The sequence below is a fragment of the Triturus cristatus genome, chromosome 7, assembly GCF_964204655.1.
Source record: "Triturus cristatus chromosome 7, aTriCri1.1, whole genome shotgun sequence".
Taxonomy (NCBI): domain Eukaryota; kingdom Metazoa; phylum Chordata; class Amphibia; order Caudata; family Salamandridae; genus Triturus; species Triturus cristatus.
The window spans coordinates 1,563,403,840-1,563,426,033 of record NC_140590.1 but is presented as its reverse complement, the minus strand read 5'-3'; the positions used below and the strand labels follow the sequence as shown (position 1 = coordinate 1,563,426,033).

Genomic DNA, 22,194 nt, shown 5'->3' with positions numbered 1-22,194 from the left:
ACCTTTTATGTGTTTCATGTACCACCTTAAGTGGCATAGGTATGCCCAGCATGGTCCCATGCCCACTGTGTCACTGGAATCCAGCTGTACACAGCTGATGAACCCATAACTAGGGCAAAACATGTCCTGGGCTGCTTGTGTTCTGGTTCAGGGAGAACCTTCCTTGGCAGATCAGGCTGGACTGCTCCCATGAGGGGCAGGGCAAAGACTGATTTACATCTTGTTGGGTCCAAACTGAGGTGGCAGGCAAGCAAAAGACTGATGGGTTGGAGTGCTAACCTTAGCTATTGCTAGTAGTTTGACTTCTGGAAGGCAGCCTCCCATCACCTTTTGTGTGTTTCATAAGTGAGAATTGAACCTGACTGTCAATATCATAATCTTAGCCTACCAGACTGTCATGGAAGAAAACACATTGTGCCTAGATCTGTCACCTACACATGCCAATGTTTGGGAGAAAACAAAAGAATTTGTTCCTGAGAAAACACAGAAAATGTGAAATCGAGGCAGCAGTCTAACGTAAGTCAGGGCAAGCAACTTAACTCCCACCGGATGAATTTGTCCTCCATGTAATTGAGAAGGACAAAATCATTACATGCACTGTTTTTTTCACTGAGGATAGCTTCTATTTTTTAGTAGGACTGCTTAACCCTTTCGCTGCGGCGGGAATTCCGCCGCAGCGCTTGGGGGGTGCGGGGGGGCAGCGCGGTGGCGCTGTGCTCATGACGGAGCCGCTCCGTCATGAGCCACGGTTGAGCTGTGCTCATGACGGAACGGTTCCGTCATGACTCCGCCCATTTGCGTTGTCCCCCCGCACAGGCGGGGAAACAGCGCCGCGTAGGCGGAGCGGCCGCCAACGGCCGTGACATGACGGAACCGTTCCGTCATGAGCACACGGCCACAGTTGTTTGAATTGAATTTGTTCACCTGTATTATTGACAAGAATTTTGATTTTCAAAGAATGTTGCCCTTCTTATAATTATATGTCATTGCTGCTGAAATTATGAACCGATTGATGAATATGTGTATAATTGCATTTAGTAAAAAAAACTGGACATCAACTGAAGGCTGTCTTTTGCACTCTTACAAAAAACTTGGTTATAATCAACTGAGGATAGCCCTTACTTTGCTGGTACAGGGCCACCCCTGGATGTATTGCTAATCCTGCCCAATATGCAGAAGCAGTTATTGCATCCTTCACTTATTTGACACCTAAATCCTTTTACATGTTCTTTCACTAAGAAACAGGCACCCTAGCACAATCCATACAGATCTGGGTGAAAGTGTTGCCTGGTATTAAAGGGCTTTGTTGGCTTTTTTCTCCTGTGGGCGCAGTCAAATGTATGGGGATGCTAGGACATTATAGCGGGCTATGTGCTAGAATTAAGTACATGCCATGCCACCTAGGGCTATTTCCACCTCCAATAGGATTACGGACAATATTCAACAACAGTTCTACAGTTGAGCTTATCTTCAGACCTGCTTCAGAGCTTCAGAGAAGTTTAATGAGTTTGTTTTATTTTTCAGATAGGTCTATTCACACCCTCGTAATCCATGCTCCTTCCAAGCATTAGCCGATCTTTGGGTCCACTGTGAGTGGAGCTGAGTGGAAGACTTTTTACAACTTTTACCGGTTGAGATAATCAATCGGGTCAAACAAGGTGTCGTTTACGCCTACAAAATATGCACAAGCAGGCTACCATGTGGTTTTTGTACCAAGCACAAAATGTAGGCAGAAAAGGGACTGTGGTCGCAGTAAAGATGTGGGGCCAGCTGTATGACCATTTGAGTTTACGAGTCTCTATTTGATAGTTTTTGCGACTCGCAAGTAGAGACTCACATAATGGACTAATGTGTCTCAGACACATTTAGCATTCCCAGTGGGTCAAACGGACCTGTCTCGTTAATATTTATGAGGTCGGGTCGCAATTTGCGACCCATTGGGAATGGCTACAATCACAGGGATGGTGGCCTGCTGGGGTCAGCAGACCACCATGTTTGTGATTGCTTTTTAGGTCTCGCCTAGCTATTGCGTTTACGCAATCGCTATGCGAGACTCTAGTAAGAGGGGCATTTCAAAGTGCTCCCAAAAGTGGATTGCATGGCGAGCGCGCGCACAATCACGTGCATCGTGCCGCCATGCAATCCGTTCTTACAGGCTTCAGCACAACAGGCTGCATACCCCCTCACACCCAATCACTTCATCTGCGCCCACTTCACACGTGCTCTGTAGGTCATAAACAGGACCATCTGGTCCACTCTAGGCGCTGCATGACCTTCTTCAAAGCCAGCTTGTAACACGCACTGCTGCCCTCAGACTTTCCAGCCAGAACTTTTTTTAACTACACTGCTAGATAAATAAAATGTGGTGTGTTAACAACACATACATTGGGCAGTCTTTTAAAGGAGTTTCTACGTTACCTGCATTGCAAAATAACATCTCCTGCCTCTAAACATGGAATTCAAAACAAATAATTTTATTTGCCAATGGAACATTGTATAACGTTACAGGGGAAACAGACATAAGGTGCCACTCTGGCAAACACAGAGGCATCCTGCCTAAACACTCAATTAACATTTTAAACGTGTTAGCGAAAAAATAAAGAAGGAAACAACAACGTACATAGACACCGCCTTCTTAATTGATGTTTCCTGTGACATTCAAACCCCCAAACCACCGACTGCAGTCTGCCTATTTTTGACCATGTGCAATAAGTTGCTTTAAACTTACACGTTGGGAATGGGAAACCCTACTGCAGTCTGCCTATTTCTGCCCAAGTGGTGTAAGTTGCTTTAAACGTACAACTTAATGAAAAGAAAAATGGAAAAGCGTTACAAGGGAAGCAGGCGTGAGGTGCCACTCGGGCAAAACTAGAGGCATCCGGCCCCATTACTGTATTTACACACACACAGATGTCACTCTGGCCCTACAGGACACACTTACCCAATTTAACTTTCAAAAACATCTACATATTTGCACAGACAGCAGCATCACAACTAAGTTGACTAAAAAAAAATAGAAGTAGGAACAATCACTCAAAAGCACCTAGCTGTGTTGCAACACATTCAAAATGATGCAAAAACACCCTTACAGCACACACAAGCATGCAATGGCCACAAATTACATACTGCTGTCGGCCCATTTTGACCTTCTCCAAAGGCAGCTTTTTCACCACACAGCTAATTAAAAAATGTGGTGCGTTAACAACACATACATTGCCCATTCTTTTTGGGAATTTCATTGTTACCTACACTACTAGGCAACTTCTCCTGCCTCTAAACATGAACATATTAACTCACAAACCTTTGCAGCAGCAACGGAACAGTCTATAGCGTTACAGGGGGGGGCAGACATGAGGCGCCACTCGGGGGAAACGAGGCATCCTGCATGATTAATCTATTTGCATTTCGGACGTGTTAGCGGGAATAAAGCCACAGGCAAGAGGGAAACACTAACGCACATAGACACCGCCTCCATCCTTGAGGTTTCCTGCGACATTCAAAACACCCAAACCCCCTACTGCAGTCTGATTTTTACAGCACATGTGGAGTAAGTTACTTCCAACGTGAAAATAATAAACACAAAAAAAATGCACGCCACAGATTTACACTGCACTAAATGCAACACACACCACACAATACCACTCAGCACCACATATTTATATGCTACATAATTACAATGGTATAGGGGGATGGTCCCAGAGCATATATATTTATGGAACAAAATCAAAAAGAAACATCAAAAAAATTAAACAATAAAGAGATGCCTGAGTGTTATTTAATCACACTCCGCAAAAGTATCATTTCTTTTCAGAAACATGTCTAGAGTAATTATACAAAATACAACACAGCAAGGTGCCCGGAGGAGAGGGGGGGGGAAGTAATTTGCGTGAGAAAAAAGGGGGGGGGGGGCAAGTGACTTCAAATTTTAACAGTCACAAATCAATTGTTCGGCATACTATTCAATTGCCACATAATCAGACAGAAGTGCATTCGTTGGATATACAATCTTTTGAGCAACCATGTACGTTAGAACAAACACAGTGCAAAATACACTATTGAAGGTACTGGTATCCGTTATATGTCGACGTTTCGACCCCATAAACCCAGGTAGGTTGATTAGGTCCTTACTGACGGGGTCTTCTTCAGGACAAGGTGACGGTGGGGAGGGGGGGGGGCACCCTTTAGGAAGGATTAGAACCAATTAGGTACTGGCTGGACGTCGAAGACAAATGGGCTGAAAGGCTCCAAGGGCAGTGGAAGTAAAAGACACTTAATGAAGATAATTCTGGAAGGGTAACTTTGAAGCAATGTCGCTGGCCGTGAGATACCGTGAAATGGATTCACAGTGAATTATAGCCTCATCAATCACACGAGGGGCTTGTTTCTTCCCAGAGTGAGAAAGGAAAAATCTGCTGCATCAGTCACTCATTTGTAACGCGGGAACGCCGGCCGCAACCCATAATTACAATGCACACAATACGACAAACCCACAAAACAATAACACTCAATGCCATATAATTACACATCACAAAATTACTCTTCACTAATTGCAAGATACACTCTTAATACCAGTAAATGCCACCTACTTACATGTGACATAATTACCCTACACTCAATGCAACATGCAATCCAAATAGCACTCAGTTCCTCATAATTACACTGCGCTCAATGCAACATACACTCCAAAAACAACTCAATGCCACATAATTACACGCAACATAATAACACTGCGCTCAATGCAACATACACTCCAAATACCACTCAGAGCCACATATTTAGACACAACGTAATTACACTGCACTAAATGTAACATACACTCCAAATGCCACTTACTGCCACATAATTACACACCACATTGTTACACTGCACTCAATGCAACATACACTGCAAATGCCACTTACTGCCACATAATTACACGCCACATATTTACACTCCACTGAATTCAACATACACCCCAAATACCACTCAGGGCCACATATTTACACAACACATAATTGCATTGCACTCGATGCAACATACAGTCCGAATGCCACTCAGAGCCACATAATTACATGCCACATACCTACAATGCACTCAATACAACAGACACTCCAAAAACCAATCAGTGCCACATAGTTACACACCACATAATTACACAGCGCTCAATGCCACATACACTTCAAATACCACTCAGCACCACATAATTAAACACCACATAATTACACTATACTCAATGCCACATGCACTCCAAATAACACTCAGTGCCAATTAATTACAATGCAAACAATGCAAGATACACTCAAAATAACACTCAATGCCACATAATTACACGCCACTAAAATCAACATACACTCCACACAAAACCACTCAGTGCCACATAATTATATTCTACATAATTACACTCTATCTATCGCCCTCACTCTCTATCTATCTATCTATCTATCTATCTATCTTATCTATCTATCTTATCTATCTATCTAATCTATCTATCTTATCTATCGGACTATTGCACTCTATCTATCTATCGCATCACCACAGCATCACTTAGCACCACCACAGCATCAGTCAAGGGCACCACTACATCACTATGCGCTACCACAGCATCAATTAACGCCACAGCATCACTCGACACCACCACAACATCACTCACCGCCACCACAGTATCAATCTGTACAACCATTCAACAACAACTGGCTCTAATATGTTCTCTCAATATTTAGGCTTTATTACAATTGCACAAAAAAATGATAATATTTAACTTCCGTTCTTGGATTTTAGGTGCAATTAAATACACTAAACATAATCTTCACAAGAGTTATTAACAAAAGTTTAAACGATTGCCATTATAATATACATTAACTTTTATTTAAGTATTAATTATTTGCAAAAATTAAAAGCCATTGTTATTTGTAATATCAATACATCTAAATCACGTAAATACAACACATATTGCATTACAAATGCTATAGGTGTCACATTTGCAACAGTTAAAACTATTGACATTGTACATGACAAAGCTAGTAATTTCAATATTTTCAATACCAACACATAAATAAAAAATTAGTCAATTTACAATACAAAAAGCTCAAACTCTCCTAATGTGAGACCTATTGCATTGCAAATGCTTGTTTAATAAAGCAACATTTTCTTTTTGTACTGTAGCCCATTTTCCTAAAAAGGGAAAGGTACCAGCCGGAATCATTTACTCCTGCCTTGGTATCTCTACCTCTTTCAGAATGTCTCTCAATGGGGTCCTTTGTCTCAATGTTGTCTCAATATTGTCTAAATCCCTCCTCCCCTATCCCTCCTTCACAGGGCCGGCTTTAGCACTGGTGGTGCCCAGTGCGACAATGGTTGTTGGCGCCCCCACCGTGACCACCTCTGCCATGCATTCCCTCACTACCACCCTTTAACAGTGCCCCTCATGTCTCCATAACCACTCCATCGCTCAGATGCATTAAAATAGTTCTATAGCGCCACTTAAACCAGTGTAGGGTGTCAGACCACTTTACATCACACGCGCAAAACACAGAGATAATCATAGGTGTGCAAATCAGTGTATAGGAAATGTTACATAAATAGAGGACTATTAGGTGTAGGAGTCACAGCCACACTGGTAGACAGTATAGTTTAATAGCTCACTGTTCCATGCTAGGATGTTAACTTTTTAACTGCAAGTAATAAAAGGATCTCTCAGACAAAAGCAATGACTCACTGAGCTATTGAAATTCTACTTTGTGATCTGCTGGTAAAGGATCGTTTGTGATCTGCTGTTACAGGTTCTTTGCAGCAGGCATATTAACCATCTGCGCTACCCTCAAATCTTCCACTAGACAAACCTCCCATCTTTCTGTGGAAAGAAAATTAATCACGGAGTTATCTTGACATTTTTATTGACGGCTGAAAACTGCTGGAGGCCAGAACGCTGGCAGAAGGTGCTTTTAAAACTATTATTAACTTGCAAACACGGCGCCCCCACCGAAAGTCAGCGCCTGGTGCGGTCGCGCCGGTCGCACCGCCCTAAAGCCGGCCCTGCTCCTTCACATGCTTAATTCTTCATGATGAGGGAGTCTCATCTGTTACAGACGGGACGCACTGCCTCTTGCAGTGGTAATCGCAGCACTTCTGGGTCCCTTGGCATGCCCCGTCACTCTCGCACAGGTAGGGCTCCCTAATCCCGCACTTCCATGTGTTGACTGGGCAGTTACCAGGTTTCTCTGCAACAGAAAGAGGTCCCATTAAAGAATGCTGGCGAGTGGTGGGAATTTAGCTTTGTTTCTATAAAAAACAGTGTTCAGTACAAAAACAGTGTTCAGTACAACTACGGGTTAACTAAAGCTAATATCACATAGTTAGAATTCAATCTATTTCAGCTTCCTGCTAAGAATCGCATGTCGAGTTTCTGTGAAAATTAGAAGAGAAACAAACAAATTAATTACTGAACGATCCAGCCCTTTAATGCTGCAATCAGAGCACATGTAGCTTTAAACATGGAATAGCAGGTGGAAACTGAGTTTTTGGCACATTACTCTGCATGTTAAACAGCAGAATTGGCACTATTATAAGTTACATCTTTCCAGTGATTTATTGTGGCATTACCACATTGCAAATTTAGTATTAAATACCCAATGAAAGTAGTAGTGACATGCAAGAATTTCTGGGCCTGGACATGACATATTTTTAGGCCCCTTCTTAAGAGCAAACTTGAATTTTATTACAGTTTTTCCTTATTTAATCCCACACAATAGCAAATAATTTTGAAATATCTTTTAAAGTTTAAGAAACCGTGTCACATAAAAGTAGGTGAAATATGTCTTGCCCAAGGCATTAAAAAATCCACAAGGCGAGAGTGGGCAGGTGGAGACAGAGGAGGAGATTTACCTACTTTTCACGTAGCTCACTGCAGCAGCCACAAATGCTGCACTGCGCTACATGAAAAGGAGAGAGAAGGAGAGCGCCTTATTTACTAAAATAAGACACTCTCCTCCCCTCTCACTAGTGCCGGCGGTGGAACCAGCTGCTGTGTGCCACGGAGACACCTTTGCGCAATGGTGTAAGGGTGTCTCCATGACTCTACCATAGGTCTTGTACTGGAAGGATACCCTTCCAGTACAAAATACTATGCTGAGACTCACCTCAAACTTTTTTTCCTCTTTGAATGTGTGCTGTACAGGGCAGCACACATGCTAAGTCGGGGATGAAAGGAGAAATAAAAGCATTTCTCCTTCCTTGCGCCAACTTGCACAGCGCGCAGTTTTCTAATGCTAAACTCAATCTACTTTAGTTAGTAAATTGGGTTTAGCGTGAGAAACCTCGGGTGGTTGCATGGGAATGCCCATGCTCCACCTATCGTACTCCCTCATGGCGCAAAGTTTGGCGCTGGAAAGTAAATTGGGAAAAAAAGATTTTGCACCTATTTGCATTACTACTCAAACACAGCACACAATATTAGTAAATCTCCCCCAGAGTGAGAAGCTGAGGCAGGCAGAGAGAGGAAGAGAAGTCAAGGTAACAAAATAACCACAGGAGTGAGAAGGAAAGAGAAAGATAACGTCCCTCCTCAGTTGCCCACTTTGTCCACGCTGGCTCTGCAAGAAATCAATAAATGTGTGATACTTTTACTGCAATTTAACGTTACTTTTGCATGAGTATGACAGGTGATCTCCTCAAACTCAATTAAACAGTTCTCTTTTATATATCACATACTGTGGAATTTCGGGATATGCAGGGAATATTTTGACCTAAAACAGTCACTTCATAACTTGCTGATCCTGTCTTACTCGTAATGGAAGGCGTGTCCAGCTCGGGTCCAGGAGAGCTAGATCTATGTCGGATTTTCAGGAGATCCACAAAAGCTACATAGGCATAAAAGGAATGGAAATTATTTATGTTATCATTGGATGTCCTAAGAATCTGGAATGAATCCTAACTGAGTCCTCCATGGAAAGAACAAATTCACAGAATTTTACTGTTTGCGACAGATAAAAATGCATTTTGGTATGCATCAATCCCAAATTGGGAATCAATAACATGTTACCAAATCGCAGTTTGGAATTGCAATTACGTAACAAATCGGTTGCAGGCAGGGGCTTGTTTAGGGTGTCTCTTCACAGAATCAGTATGGTATGTATTACCATTATGTAACCAAATTCCGAATCCCCTGGTGACCACTTCCCCTTCGACAATGTAAATAAAGTTATTTTGTAAGATCAGGCAGTGATCCCACAGACTACTACCTACTCTTAAAAAAGAAACCGAAAAAGTTTCATTTGTTCTTTTTAAATGCATCCCGTTTTCCATTGCGGCAGCTTTGGAAATGTAGTGGTACAGTGGGGCAAGCTTCATACCAGGCTCTTACCTGCAGGCTGTCTTATGAATTCCAAAAGGTACATCTCTTGCTTTTGCTTTCATATTTAAATTTGCTCATTATCTATTCTCTGTGATGTCAGCAAGCATAAACCCACCATTGTGATAATTATAAGTCATGGATGCTATAAAGAATTATGCTCACTATTTCAAAACGTCTATGGGTCATTAAAAGATTGAGAATAATCAATAAAAATCAATAAAATACTTGTTAAATTTTTGATTTTATACAGGTGAAATTGACTAAATTAATGAGGATGCCCCCTATGCTGACACAAATTGAGAGTCGGATTTAAAGGCAGGCAATAACATATAGAATTGTAGACAGGGAACCATGCATTATGGGGTTGTTCTTCACCGCAAAGTTCTGAGTGACATCAATAGACAGCAATGGCGAAGCTCGAGTCAAGCCTGTTCTCTGGATCACCAAGAATCAGCACAGTGAGGTGGATCTGTGTGCCCCTACCTTGACAGGAGATGGAGGTCACCCCAAGTCGAGAACCAACAGCAAAGGGAGGAGGAAGGTGGCGCTGGCTGGCTTCATGGTGAACTCGGCTTCTGTATGGATCTCAGCAAAGTCCCAGGTTAAGCTGGAAATAGCCCTATACATTGGGCTGGAGCAGGGTTTGGCAGAATGGTTTAGCAATTCCTGTCAAAACTGAATGTCACAACTGTGGGAACTCCTTTGGTTTGCCAAGACAAAGAAATGTCCAGATCAAGAAAATTGTGAAATTATTTGTGTAATTTTGCTCTCCTTATTCCACTGCATGTATGCAATTCATTATTTTGCTTATTCATCTTCTCATTTCTGTTTGCCAATCCAAATGTCAAGTGTGCTTGATCATTTCCTAGTTGTGAGTGTCACAAACGTGGTCTTTACTTCCATGTTGCAGCTACACAAAGGAAAGAAGAGGCTGGTGCACTATGTGCAGACAGCCCTTCCAAACTATTCTCTAGCCATGCAGGCCTCTTTCATTGTACCTCTAGTCTTCCCAGCCCGATTGCACTGTAAATGTACATTTTGGGAAGCTCTGCTTTTCAGAAGTGATCAATGATACACCCAACTCTCAGGATTCAAGCCAGCACAGGTTGTTCCCGTTCACCGTGGTTGCATCACTTGCACAACAATAGGGATCTGTGCACAGCAGACGTTTCTTTATGTCAAACATATAATCCATTGGCGCCCAGCCCGATCTGTTGTATCAGTCAGTGAGGAGGAGGGCTGATCTAGTAACTAAAAACAGTTCTGGCAAATTTACTTATACTATACTCAAAGTGCAAGGAATGAGTTGCAATAAGCCCAACTTTCTCCTGCGAGGATATTTGGGCATCTCATCTTAAGAAAAATGAGGCAAACAACGCATCTCTCAAATACAATATCTAAAAAAATCATAGGTTTTACAAATAGTTAAGAAAACCAAATAATGGAATATTCCAGTGCATCAGTTCCCAAAAAGACTAACTGTTATCAGCAGATCATGCATGTGTGCAAACATGGAGATCCCCATTCATAGCAGCGGGTGCACCGTGAGCAAACCTATTTGTACCACAGTGCAAAATACCTGTTTGATCCCCGTGTCACAACTGGAAAAAAATATAAAAAATCCGATGACAGGAAATTAGCATGAAGCTGCTCAGTACTCAGGATGCAGGTGTTGTCTCTCAGAATGAAAACAAATTACAGGTTACTTCTTTCACTTTGGTCATTGGTCTCAGTCAGATTGCCCAGTGTACACAGCATCCACAGCAGTTTCCCTTTATTACATAGGTTACACATATATTAGACGCAGAGAGAGAAATCCCTGAAGCTGCAGAGATCTTGTAGGCTCGGGCTTCAGAGATATTGCTTAGGCTACATAGGTTGTACAGGCTCAGACTTCAATCAGCAGAGGTTATCCACCATATTAGACAAGTTTTAAAGTACAAAGCCATCATATTGGTTGCACATATCTTCCAGAACACTAGCTTCTGACAGCAGTGTTAAACCTCAGATTACACTAATCTTACAGACTCAGCCAACACACAGTTGAGTTGTCCATGTTAAAGTAACATGAAAGCTCAAGCAACAAACACTAGAGGTATCCCTGGTTTTGGTTTGCTCGTGGGCTGGTTCAGGGAAGATGTGGCCTGGCGGCTCAAGCTAGACTTTTCTTATTGGACCAGGGTCAAGACAATGTTCTACATAGCTGGATCCAAACTGAGGTGGCATGGTGGGTAAAAGAATGATGGGTTGGAATAATAACACAAGTGATTGTCAGTGATGAGACTATTTGCAAGCGTACCTGCCATCACCTTTTATGTATTTGATGTACTACCCTAAGTGGCAGGGGAATGCCCAGACATGCTCAGACATGGGTCACGTACTCACTGTGCCACTGGAACCAAGCTACACCTGGCTGATGAGCCCAATCAGGGGAAACGTGTTTTAGGTTGTTTATGTTTCGGTTCAGTGAGGACCTGGCCTGGCAGTTCCGGTTGGACTAATCCTATTGGGGCAGGGTGAAGACTGATTTACTTATAGCTGGATCCAAACTGAGGTGGCAGGACGATGAGTTGGGATGCTACCCGAAGAGATTGCCAGTGGTTGGACAAATTGCAAGCCTTTTTCCCATCACCTTTTAGGTGTTTCATGTACCACCTTAAATGGCATAGGTGTGCCCAGCTTGGTCCCATTCCCATTATGTCACTGGAATCAAGCTGTACACAGCTGATGAACTCTTAACTAGGGCAAAACAGTTCCTGGGCTACTTTTGTTCTGGTTCAGGCAGAACCTTACTTGGCAGACCGGGCTGGACTGCTCCCATGAGGAGCAGGGCAAAGACTGATTTGAATCTGGTTGGGTCCAAACTGAGGTGACAGGCAAGTAAAAGACTGATGGGTTGGAGTGCTAACCTGAACTATTGCTAGTGGTTTGACTTATTGGAGGCAGCCTCCCATCACCTTTTGTGTGTTTCATAAGTGAGAATTGAACCTGACTGTCAATATCATAATCTTAGCCTACCAGACTGTCATGGAAGAAAACACATTGTGCCTAGGTCTGTGACTTACACATGCCAACATTTGGGAGAAAACAAAAGAATTTGTTCCTGAGAAAACACTGAAAATGTGAAATCGAGGCAGCAGTCTAACGCTGGGGTCAGCAGACCACCATGTTTGTGATTGCTTTTTTAATTAATCAACATTTTCTTTTTGTACTGCAGCCCATTTTCCTTAAAAGGGAAAGTTACCAGCCGGAATCGTTTACTCCTGCCTTGGTATCTCTACCTCTTACAGATGGTCTCTCAATGGGGTCCTTTGTCTCAATGTTGTCTCAATATTGTCTAAATCCCTCCTTCACAATCCCTCCTTCACATGCTTAATTCTTCATGATGAGGGAGTCTCACCTGTTACAGGCGGGACGCACTGCCTCTCGCAGTGGTAATCGCAGCACTTCTGGGTCCCTTGGCATTCCTCGTCGCTCTCGCACAGGTAGGGCTCCCTAATCCCGCACTTCAGTAGGTTGACTGGACAGTTACCAGGTTTCTCTGCAACAGAAAGAGGTCCCATTAAAGAATTCTGGCGCATGGTGGGAATTTAGCTTTCTTGCAATAAAAAACAGTGTTCAGTAAAACAACGGGTTAACTAAAGCTAATATCAATATATCAATGTATGGAAGGAGTGGGCAAGTACTCTGTCAACAATAAATTATTGTAGTCCACAGAAATTATTTTCTGAAGTCCAAGAAATTTCTTCCAAAAAGATTCTTTTATTCTTTCAAATTATTTTCAAGTTGACGCTCCAACACATTCTTAGAAGTCCAAACACAATCTTAGTTACATATAAACACAGCCAACGCGTTTCGTCCCCCTTGGGACCTCATCAGGGCTGCAAGAATAAAAAAGAAATTATCACTAATGAGTAAATCATACGTTTCTATAACCCAATTCCTGCTTACAGTCAAATTAATGTTATCCAGTACATCTATAACCTATACATCCTGCCTATATGGCAATCTTAAATTTGCAGATTTTACCTCTACATCCTGCCTAAATGACAATCTTATTTTTGAAGAATTTACCCAAAACCATAATCACATAATATCGAAAAGAATAACATGTTAATTTGTCATGCTGAGATTTAGATCACACAAAATGATCTGATAGAAGATTCAAAACACATCATTGAAATCATTGTTCATGTACTTTATTACAATTCTCTATCCAATTTTGATTATAATAATCTCTCATTGTCGTTTCAATATATTGACCTGTCACATACCTCCTAAATAATGACACGACGGCTTTAAATACCAATCTTGGAAGGATATCAGTATCATCCAGGTCTTATTTAGTTCTCATCAATTTAAACGTTATCTAAATAGGATAAAATATGATTGTCAATTTTCTAATTACTTTATTCCTAGACTTTATTATAATTAGGGCTCCCGGTTTTCCGTTTTTACGGATTTTTACATATAAATACAGACGGAAAACAAGTTTTCCTTCATCTGTATTTATATATAAAAAACGGGAAAATACTAGTAAATGTTGCTCTGCTGCCGTCTGGTGTCTCCCCCCTCCTTAAAGGGTTAAGAGGTGTCAGCCCGGGCTGAGAAAGCTTCCCGGGCACACACAGAGCTGCCGAGTACTTCAGATGTCTTTGAAAGGTTAATGAGGCGTTGGTTTTATTTCACCCCTTTTAGAGCCCCTGCCAGAGTCAGATTAGGAGCCTCTATTCACAGCATTGTGGTGTGAGTTGTGGCTCTTGCACCATGTTGTGACGATTACAGCAATGGAGCATTTGGTGACAGGGTGGGACTCTGCTCCCTGATGGAATTAGCAGGTCTGGGAGGCAGCAGCTGCCTCTGGGGATGCAGAGACGGTGCTTGACACCTGGATATCTCGAGAGGGGAGGGGGATGTGGGAATGCAGACAGCAGACCGGGCTGTGAGCCGGGAGGGAACTCGAAACAGGAGCGCTGTGTTCTGACACATAGAGGCAGCCGTCTGGCGCAGTGCGGCCCTCTTAAACTCACATTGTACATCCTCCGCTATGGATACAGCACTTCTAATAGCACCATTTAGGTGTTTCTAGTTACACCTGGCCAGGGACAGCTTTTAGCACTGGTGGGGCACAATTGGGTTGCAGTTGAAGTCCGTGTGAGTTTCTCTCTGTGGGGCAGTATGACAGAAACTGCAAGGCTCTGAGACAAATGGCTTGTGATAGCACTTTTAAGCATATTTGGGACATTTTGCAAATGGCAAAGTTTTCAGGTGAATATATAGTGTTGACCAATAAAAACTGAGCGCATGTGTGCATTGTCCATTTAAATAAATGTGGAAAAATACTAGCTGTAGCGTTGTCTTTTGCTTGTGGCAAAAATAAATGTGGATAAATACAGAAAAAATGCCCGAAAAATAAATATGGATAAATACAGACGGAAATGGCAAAAAAATAAATACCATAAAACCGGGAGCCCTAATTATAATTGGCTATCCCATTTCATCCTTAGTATCATTAATTCTTTTTACGATAAGATAATCTATCGCATACCTCCTAAATATTACTGCGGTGGTGTGAAATATTAGTTCTGGATTAGTGCCAGTATCATCCCAGTCTTTGTATTTCCATCAATTCAAAAGCTTTCCAAATAAGAAAAAACATAATCAAATTATTCCCATATTACTATTTACTACAGTAGCCTTCGTTTCCCATCCTTAATCCTCACCTCATTCTGTGTCCGTTCTAGTTAAATAGAGGGTATTCTCCACATATCAAATCCTGTAACATGACACAGAAGAACCATATCAGTATTCCTTTCTGAACCTAATTAGACAGAACATCATCCTGAAACAACCAAATCTTCAGTTATATCCTCATACCTTCTATTCTGGCACTGGGTTCCTCGTGACCTCCTCCTCCTTTCGAATAACACCACTATTACCTTGTGTCTTTTACTTTTCCTTTATATACTATTATTCAGCCAATCACGTGTCCCGCCATTCCCCTCCTTAATTAACATAAACAGTTTCCTCTCTGGTCCGTACGTTGTCCACCAATCAAATTCATTATTCAGCCTTCTCCATTGAACCACTATACTGGTGCGTAGAACGTTCCCCACAAATATCGTTGGCCAATCATCTTTCCCACTCTCTAAGCCTGCAATTTGCATAACACAAGAGTGCTTCCAACTCGGTCCTCATACCATTGGCCAATCAGATCCGGCTTCCCGTATCCTTACTATTCTCAAGCATTCTCACAATCCATCATGATTGTAGTGCGCTGTGTCTTTAACTTAATGAATCCATTAGTGCTTCCTGCCTGGTCCGCATGGGAGCGGTCGCGCAAATCCAGCGTATTCCCATATATTTACTTCAACAGAACAATAATATTATCCAATAACTTTCACAGTTCAGCGCCACTAATTGCGAGTTTGTCAAGGCTTTACAGTAATCCACGAGTGCTTCCTAGCCGGTGGCCCATCAAATCAGGCATATATAATACTTGCTACCCTTGGGAACGGTGATCCTGTGTGCTAAATTTTTTAAAACTCAATTGATAAATCCAGTACTAAGACAACTGCAGTGGTATACAATTTGTCAATCATAGATGCTTTCAAAGTATAAACAACTAATCTTATTCTCTAAATAAATAACTCATCGAGAATACTGAATGTTCCAAGTTAATTAAAATTCACCTTCTTACTGTATGCGTATCCCTGGTTGCTATTGTTTCCAAATTTAAAGTATACACTGTCTTATTTGACACATTAAAAAAAAATCCACAAATTATGTGGTCGATGGAGGGATACGTATTCGCTGGGCCACAATAAACCAATCCCCAGAAATAATGTCAAAAATGTATAATAGTATTATTCCCCTTCTAGAAAAGGCAAGCTTCACATCCGGTAATCCTGCTAATCCAAGACACGGTGATGACCTGGGGAAAATTAACCAGGTAATGGTTACAACCTTGGCGAACTTCTTTTATAGTAGTAGGCCTTCCAAGTGTAAACACCGTGGTGATAAAAACCTCTGGTTTAGCAGGGGGTGTAGGGAGGCAAAGCGAACCCTGTTAGCATCTCTTATGGGGGGCGACAACCTGTGTATCAGGGAAGCTAGGACTGCTTTTAAGAAAATTCTTCGTAAAGCAAAATCAGAATGGGAAATAGATAGATGGCAGGCTATTAAGATTGCCCTAGACTCAAAAGACGCGAGAGCTTTCTGGAACTTGATCCACACTGGAAAAATAGAGGGCAAGACTAATATTGAACCAAATATTGGTGAGGAAGCCTGGCGTCTATATTTTAAGGCGTTATACTCAACTTTGCCAATTGAATTGAGTGAGCCTCCGGTCCGTTGTCTTACCCCTGATACTCTATGGAATATACCATCTTGTACCTTGGTTGGGGTATTATCAGCCTTAGCTAAACATCAACTGAATAAAGCGCCAGGATTAGATAGAATCCCCGGGGACCTGTACAGAAACGAACAGGTAGTGTGGGCTCCTTATCTCCAATCACTTTTTAACGCAATTCTTCATGGTCTCCCAGCTCCCCCCATGTGGGCCGGGGCAGAGATTATCCCTATCTAAAAAAGGGTCCACCATCGAACTGGCCAATTATAGGCCAATTAGCCTCATCGATGTATCACAATTTTTTTTTGCAAGGGTGCTATGGGAAAGATTGCAGGAATGGATCCAAGACCATGACATCCTGACCCCGTTGCAAGCAGGCTTTAGAGCCAAAACTTCCACTGTAGACCAGTTGTTCAAGCTCCAGTTAATTTACTGGAAGCATGTAGTTCTGGAAGATGGGAGCCTGTACCTAACCTTCGTGGATTTGAAATCAGCATTTGATATGGTGGACCGTAACCAGCTGTGTAGTATTTTGCTGGCCATGGGAGTTCCACCATATCCTTGCTTTCAGTTTAAATGCCTCCACGAAGGTACATTTGATAGAGTAAGGTATGGCAAGAACGGGCAACTGACGGCACCGTTTCCCGTTGGCAAGGGGGTGAGGCAGGGCTGTGTGCTTGCTCCGACCCTTTTCTCCCTCTTTCTCAAGGGGCAATTGAAGATCTACTTGCCATCAAGGATATAGACTCCCCGAAACTGGCACTCCGTAAATTTCCCGCATTAATGTTCGTGGATGATACCCTGCTGCTTTCGAAGTCAGATATGGGACTGCATCGCATGCTAAAGGAATTTAGCCAGTTCTGCAAAAAGAGGAACCTTGTGGTTAACATCAACAAAACCAAATATATGGTCTTTAATGCCATTTCCACCAACTGCCCGCACCCTATGATGGATGACAGACCCCTCGAGAGGGTCCCTATATTTGATTATTTGGGCCTCTCCTTGAACGACAAAATGGGACGGGGTCCTCAAATCAACAAGGCTAATTTAAAGCTAACCCAGGCTGCCGGGGGAATTTTAAAAGTTCAGAAGAGTTGCGTTTTAAAGATTATAAGCCTACCGCTTGAAATTTACAAAGTTCAAGCTAGGTCAGCATCCCTATATGGGGCGGAACTTTGGGGGCACAGTCCATCTAATGCTCTCACACTAACTGAAAATAATTTTATTAGACAAATTCTGACCCTACCAAAAAATACACCACTTGTACCGCTAAGGATGGATTTGAATATCCTCCCAATAGCGGATCTTATCTCGTCTCGTCCGTTGCTTTATTGGGGGCGGCTGTGGAGCACTCCCGAGTTGGGCTGCTACAGGGAGGATCTAAAAGCGGTAATGACATCATTGGGGGCTGGCAGTATACCCTGGCTATCATTTGTAAGGCACTGTTTCCGTGCAATTGGAAGGGAGAATCTATGGATCAACCCAGAAGAATCCTGCCCAGCCATTTCTAAAAAAAACTTGGCAACTGCACTGAAAGAGTATAAACTGACTAAAATCTTGCAGTCAGTTAATCCTAAGAGTTTAATTTATGGGTTCCTGGATTTTAAGTGTCACTATGAATTTGAGCGGGTGCTGGACTCTATACAACCGTCATTAGCTAAGAAGTTGCTTTTGCAATTTAGGTATGGGACACTACCGCTATATGCGATAACAAATAAGTGGGCGGGAGTATCCCATCGCCTTTGTCCTGGTTGCCATGTGGAGGAAGAGGCAACAGTCCATGTCATGCTCTTCTGCGTGGCATACAAACAGGTTAGGCTGAAATGGATTATCCAACTTTGTAGAAACCTGGGCATTAGGAACTATCGTGAATCTTTTAGGATCCTAAAATCTGACACCGACCCGGTTCATGTGGTTGCAATTTCGAAATTTCTATTTTCTATGTGGTCAATATGAAGGAACTTGTTAAAACCGGATCAGACCACAAGCAATTCTTAGCCTTTTTTTCTGCACCCGCCACATTGACTTATCCTGTGATTTTTATGGTTAGTAGGATGTTACTGGAGGTAAACTCAAGAGAGTGGCAGAAGTATATACCAGCAGGCTGGAAGTCGACCCTGGGCTTTTTAGATTTTTATGAATTTTTTTAACCCAAATTATATTCTTATAGTATGTTGTAACTTATGAAATTCCCATAATGGTGATTTTCTGTTTTTTATTACCGTAGTGGTATTATTATTCATATATGTTTACATTCTAATGTATCCTATGATCTTGTATTTTTTATGTAGCATGGATTCAAAATTGCTGTAAATTTTCAATGTGCTTTTATGGCTGTAATAGCCACAATAAAGTTTTCATGAATTAATGTAACTCATTTACCTTTGATTCTTCGATTATCCAAGATGAATAGGGGAGAGGAGTTGGCCTAAGGGCTCGGTTGCTGGACCTCGGACCTGGGGAACTGGGTTCGAGTCTCGGTAATGACGCTAAACATCCAGTGATTCTGGGCAAATCACTTAATCTCCCTGTGCCTAACAAAAGATGAATGTACCCGCATGTAAGGTAACTGTTGCTATGTAAAGCGCTCTGATACCTGAGTGGATTCGGGTCAAGTTCGCGCTATATTAAAAACAAGCATTTGCAATGCAATAGTCTCGCATTTATGCGAGTTTAAGCTATTGGCATTGTAAATGACAATGCCTTTTAGTTATGTTTTAAAAATGAAAACAAAAATAAAAGGCATTGTCATTTGCAATGTCAATAGCTCAAACTCGCGTACATGCGAGACCTATTGCATTGCAAATGCTTATTAATGTAGGGTAGGGTTGAGGGGGTTTGTCTTCCTCCTTGCTTTCGAGACAACTTTTAAAAGACTTTGGAAAGGAGCAGCTCAACCCTTACTGGACTCCTGCTGTTCGCAATCAATCCCTCCCTTTCTTCTCTCACTGCTTGAGGCCCACCTGGGGGGAGTGTAGCTCTAACACCCCTCACCTCCAGATACAAGCTGCGAGAGAACCGACTCAAACAGGCCAGAGCAGCTCCGGCCCCAGTAACACCTTCCCCCTCCCATGAGTTCGCACTTCAGCACTGCTCACATTAGAACCTATACACACAGTGACCACTGCTGAGTGCGGAATTCTCTTCCATCTGGGAGAGGAAACGTAATTAAACAAGTGCTGAAAGAACAACAAAAGTAGCAGCCGTAACAGCAAACTCTGAGCTGGAATGCTATTTATTCAACTAGCGCCAACCAGACGGCCAACTCGTGTTGCTACAAAAAACGAAGTTGTGACCTTCGGTAACGTGACTGCTTCTTGTGCACTTATGTAAAGCACTGCGACGCCTTTGGGTCGGTTTCTCACTATATAAAACGGCAAAAATAACAAGCGCTGAAAGAACAACAAAAGTAGCAGCCGCAACAGCAAACTCTGAGCTGGAATGCGATTTATTCAACTAGCGCCAACACAACTAACACCTCTGATACAAAGTATGTGCCCCGAACAGACTGTGTGAGTGCGAAAGGCGAACAGGAACAAACAAGAACACAAACAGCTGTCGCCACGCGTGTTACAGCCGGGGGCAGTTGGTGTGCACGGACATGGATGCCTAAAAAACCATTTAAACCGTTAGCGTCGCAAGCGAAGACATGATACACGTTCACAGCTGCCGCTTTCCGACCGTCATATGGTCTTTGCGCTATGGACATCGTGTTGCATTCTGGTATTCGTAGTTTCATTCTGAAATGACAAATCCCGTTTAAAGTGCTGGTGGTGTATGACGTCACACACGGCCTGGGGTCACCTGAGACCTTTGTAGCACCTGGTATCCTTTCTTTTGCGCTTGCTGCGGTCATGACCGCTGCGACCAGAGATAGCAAGGGCAGTTCCAAGGATAGCAGGGGCAAGCGAGGGGCAGCGGCTGCTGCCCCTGATTATCCTTGGCATCTCTGAAGGGACCGCCTGAGGTCGGGTCTCTCCTTCACGCAGCCCACTGAAGGCTGCTTTTAATGTGATGAGTAAGAGTGCCTGCAGCTTCTCATTTTCCCTTAACTAAATCCTAAAAAAGGATGAATACGTGTCTGTCACCTTCTTCTTCTGCTGCTGGGATCTAAGGTTATGGGCCGGGGTGGGGGTGAAAAGCGCTCAAGTTTCCCTACTACATTGATACTGTAAACCTGAATTTTTATTAACATGAATGCCCGTTTCATATAGCTCCTCTCCTTCCCTCTTGCCCGTGTGCGTGTTTAGATTTCTGAGTCTCTCTTCACGGAACCAGAAACAGAGCACCTTTGATGAACGCGGCCGCGAAAGCGAAAGTGATCACGGGGACGCGCGCTGTGGTGGGGCGGACCGAGGCGCGCTGAACTGCGACGGGCAAAGGCAGAAATGTCAATAAAATAAAAGTCAAATGAAAAGAAGCGGGACGGGACAATTCAACATTTCTGGGCGGAAGGCATCAATGTAAAAAAAACATTCAAATTAAAAGAATGCAAGACGGCCAAATGCTATGTTTCTGTCACAGACAGAAGATAAACGCAAGATAAAATCAAGAGTGAAAGCAAGCGCGGCGCGCGCGCTTGGTGGGGGGCGGGGGAGCGCATTACAGGCGGGGGAGCAGACCCTTTGAAGTTTGATGCCAATTCCCCGCATTCCTGGGTGGCAGCGGGTGACTGGATTCGCTCGGCCGCTTCCATCTTGAGCCTTGTGGGGGCATTTGAGCCCAGGCTGGACTGCATGCAAGGACTAGGCGAATACACAGGAACGCCGCCGGGCTCTCGGGGTCCGTATGCACATAGTAAACGCTCACATTTATCCTTTCAGTTGTTTGTAAAGCACGTAAACTAGCCGATTTTAACATATGCTATTTTTAACGCATAGAACAACTCAAGTACGGTAATTGGTGCTATATAAAACCGGTTGACAGGCCACCTTTGGTAGGTTTAATCATAAAGGTGGCCTTCTATCCCCGTCAGTTGCCAGTCCCTGAAATCATCAGTCTGGGCGAGTCGGTGGGACCCTGTGAGGTGTTAAGGGCTCCCTTTGGGAACATACCGAGGAAGGCGACGGAAGAAGATTACGGGGTGGGGGCGATGGGGAGTGGTTGTCTGGGGTGGTGTCAATCCTTGTACACAGTAACCTGTGAGTTCCCCCTAGCCCGGGTAGCAAACGCCTTATACACAAAAAAAACACCACACACACTCCTCTCTGGGATGCCCCTATTTTGGGCTGCAGACCTGCATTACACAAACAGCTGTGCACCACGCTGCCTGCATGATATAGTGCAAATAGCAACCAGACACGCCATACTAAGGCCTGTGCTACGTGCCCTCAGAGCACCTCTATGTGATAGTGCACACAGCCATCGTCCACGGTCTGCACTGATGACACTACTAGTCTGCAGACAGTAATATCCAATCTGGGCACCATGCTGTCTGCATGCGAGCACGCAAATAGCACCCCCAGCACAATAAACAGATGCTCGTGGTTTCTATGCGGCGTGAAGCGCCCCACGA

The 22,194-nt window shown here is 43.1% G+C and overlaps 1 protein-coding gene across 1 annotated transcript in view; it reads right to left on the bottom strand.

The window, feature by feature from the left end:
- The window catches only part of LOC146812384 (WAP four-disulfide core domain protein 15A-like), a 45,105-nt gene that overhangs the window by 18,554 nt on the left and 4,357 nt on the right, over positions 1 to 22,194 (bottom strand). Inside the window, exon 2 of the mRNA XM_085619389.1 lies at positions 12,729 to 12,869. Within this exon, the coding sequence (XP_085475515.1) occupies positions 12,729 to 12,869 (141 nt within the window). The remainder of the gene's footprint in view (positions 1 to 12,728; positions 12,870 to 22,194) is intronic.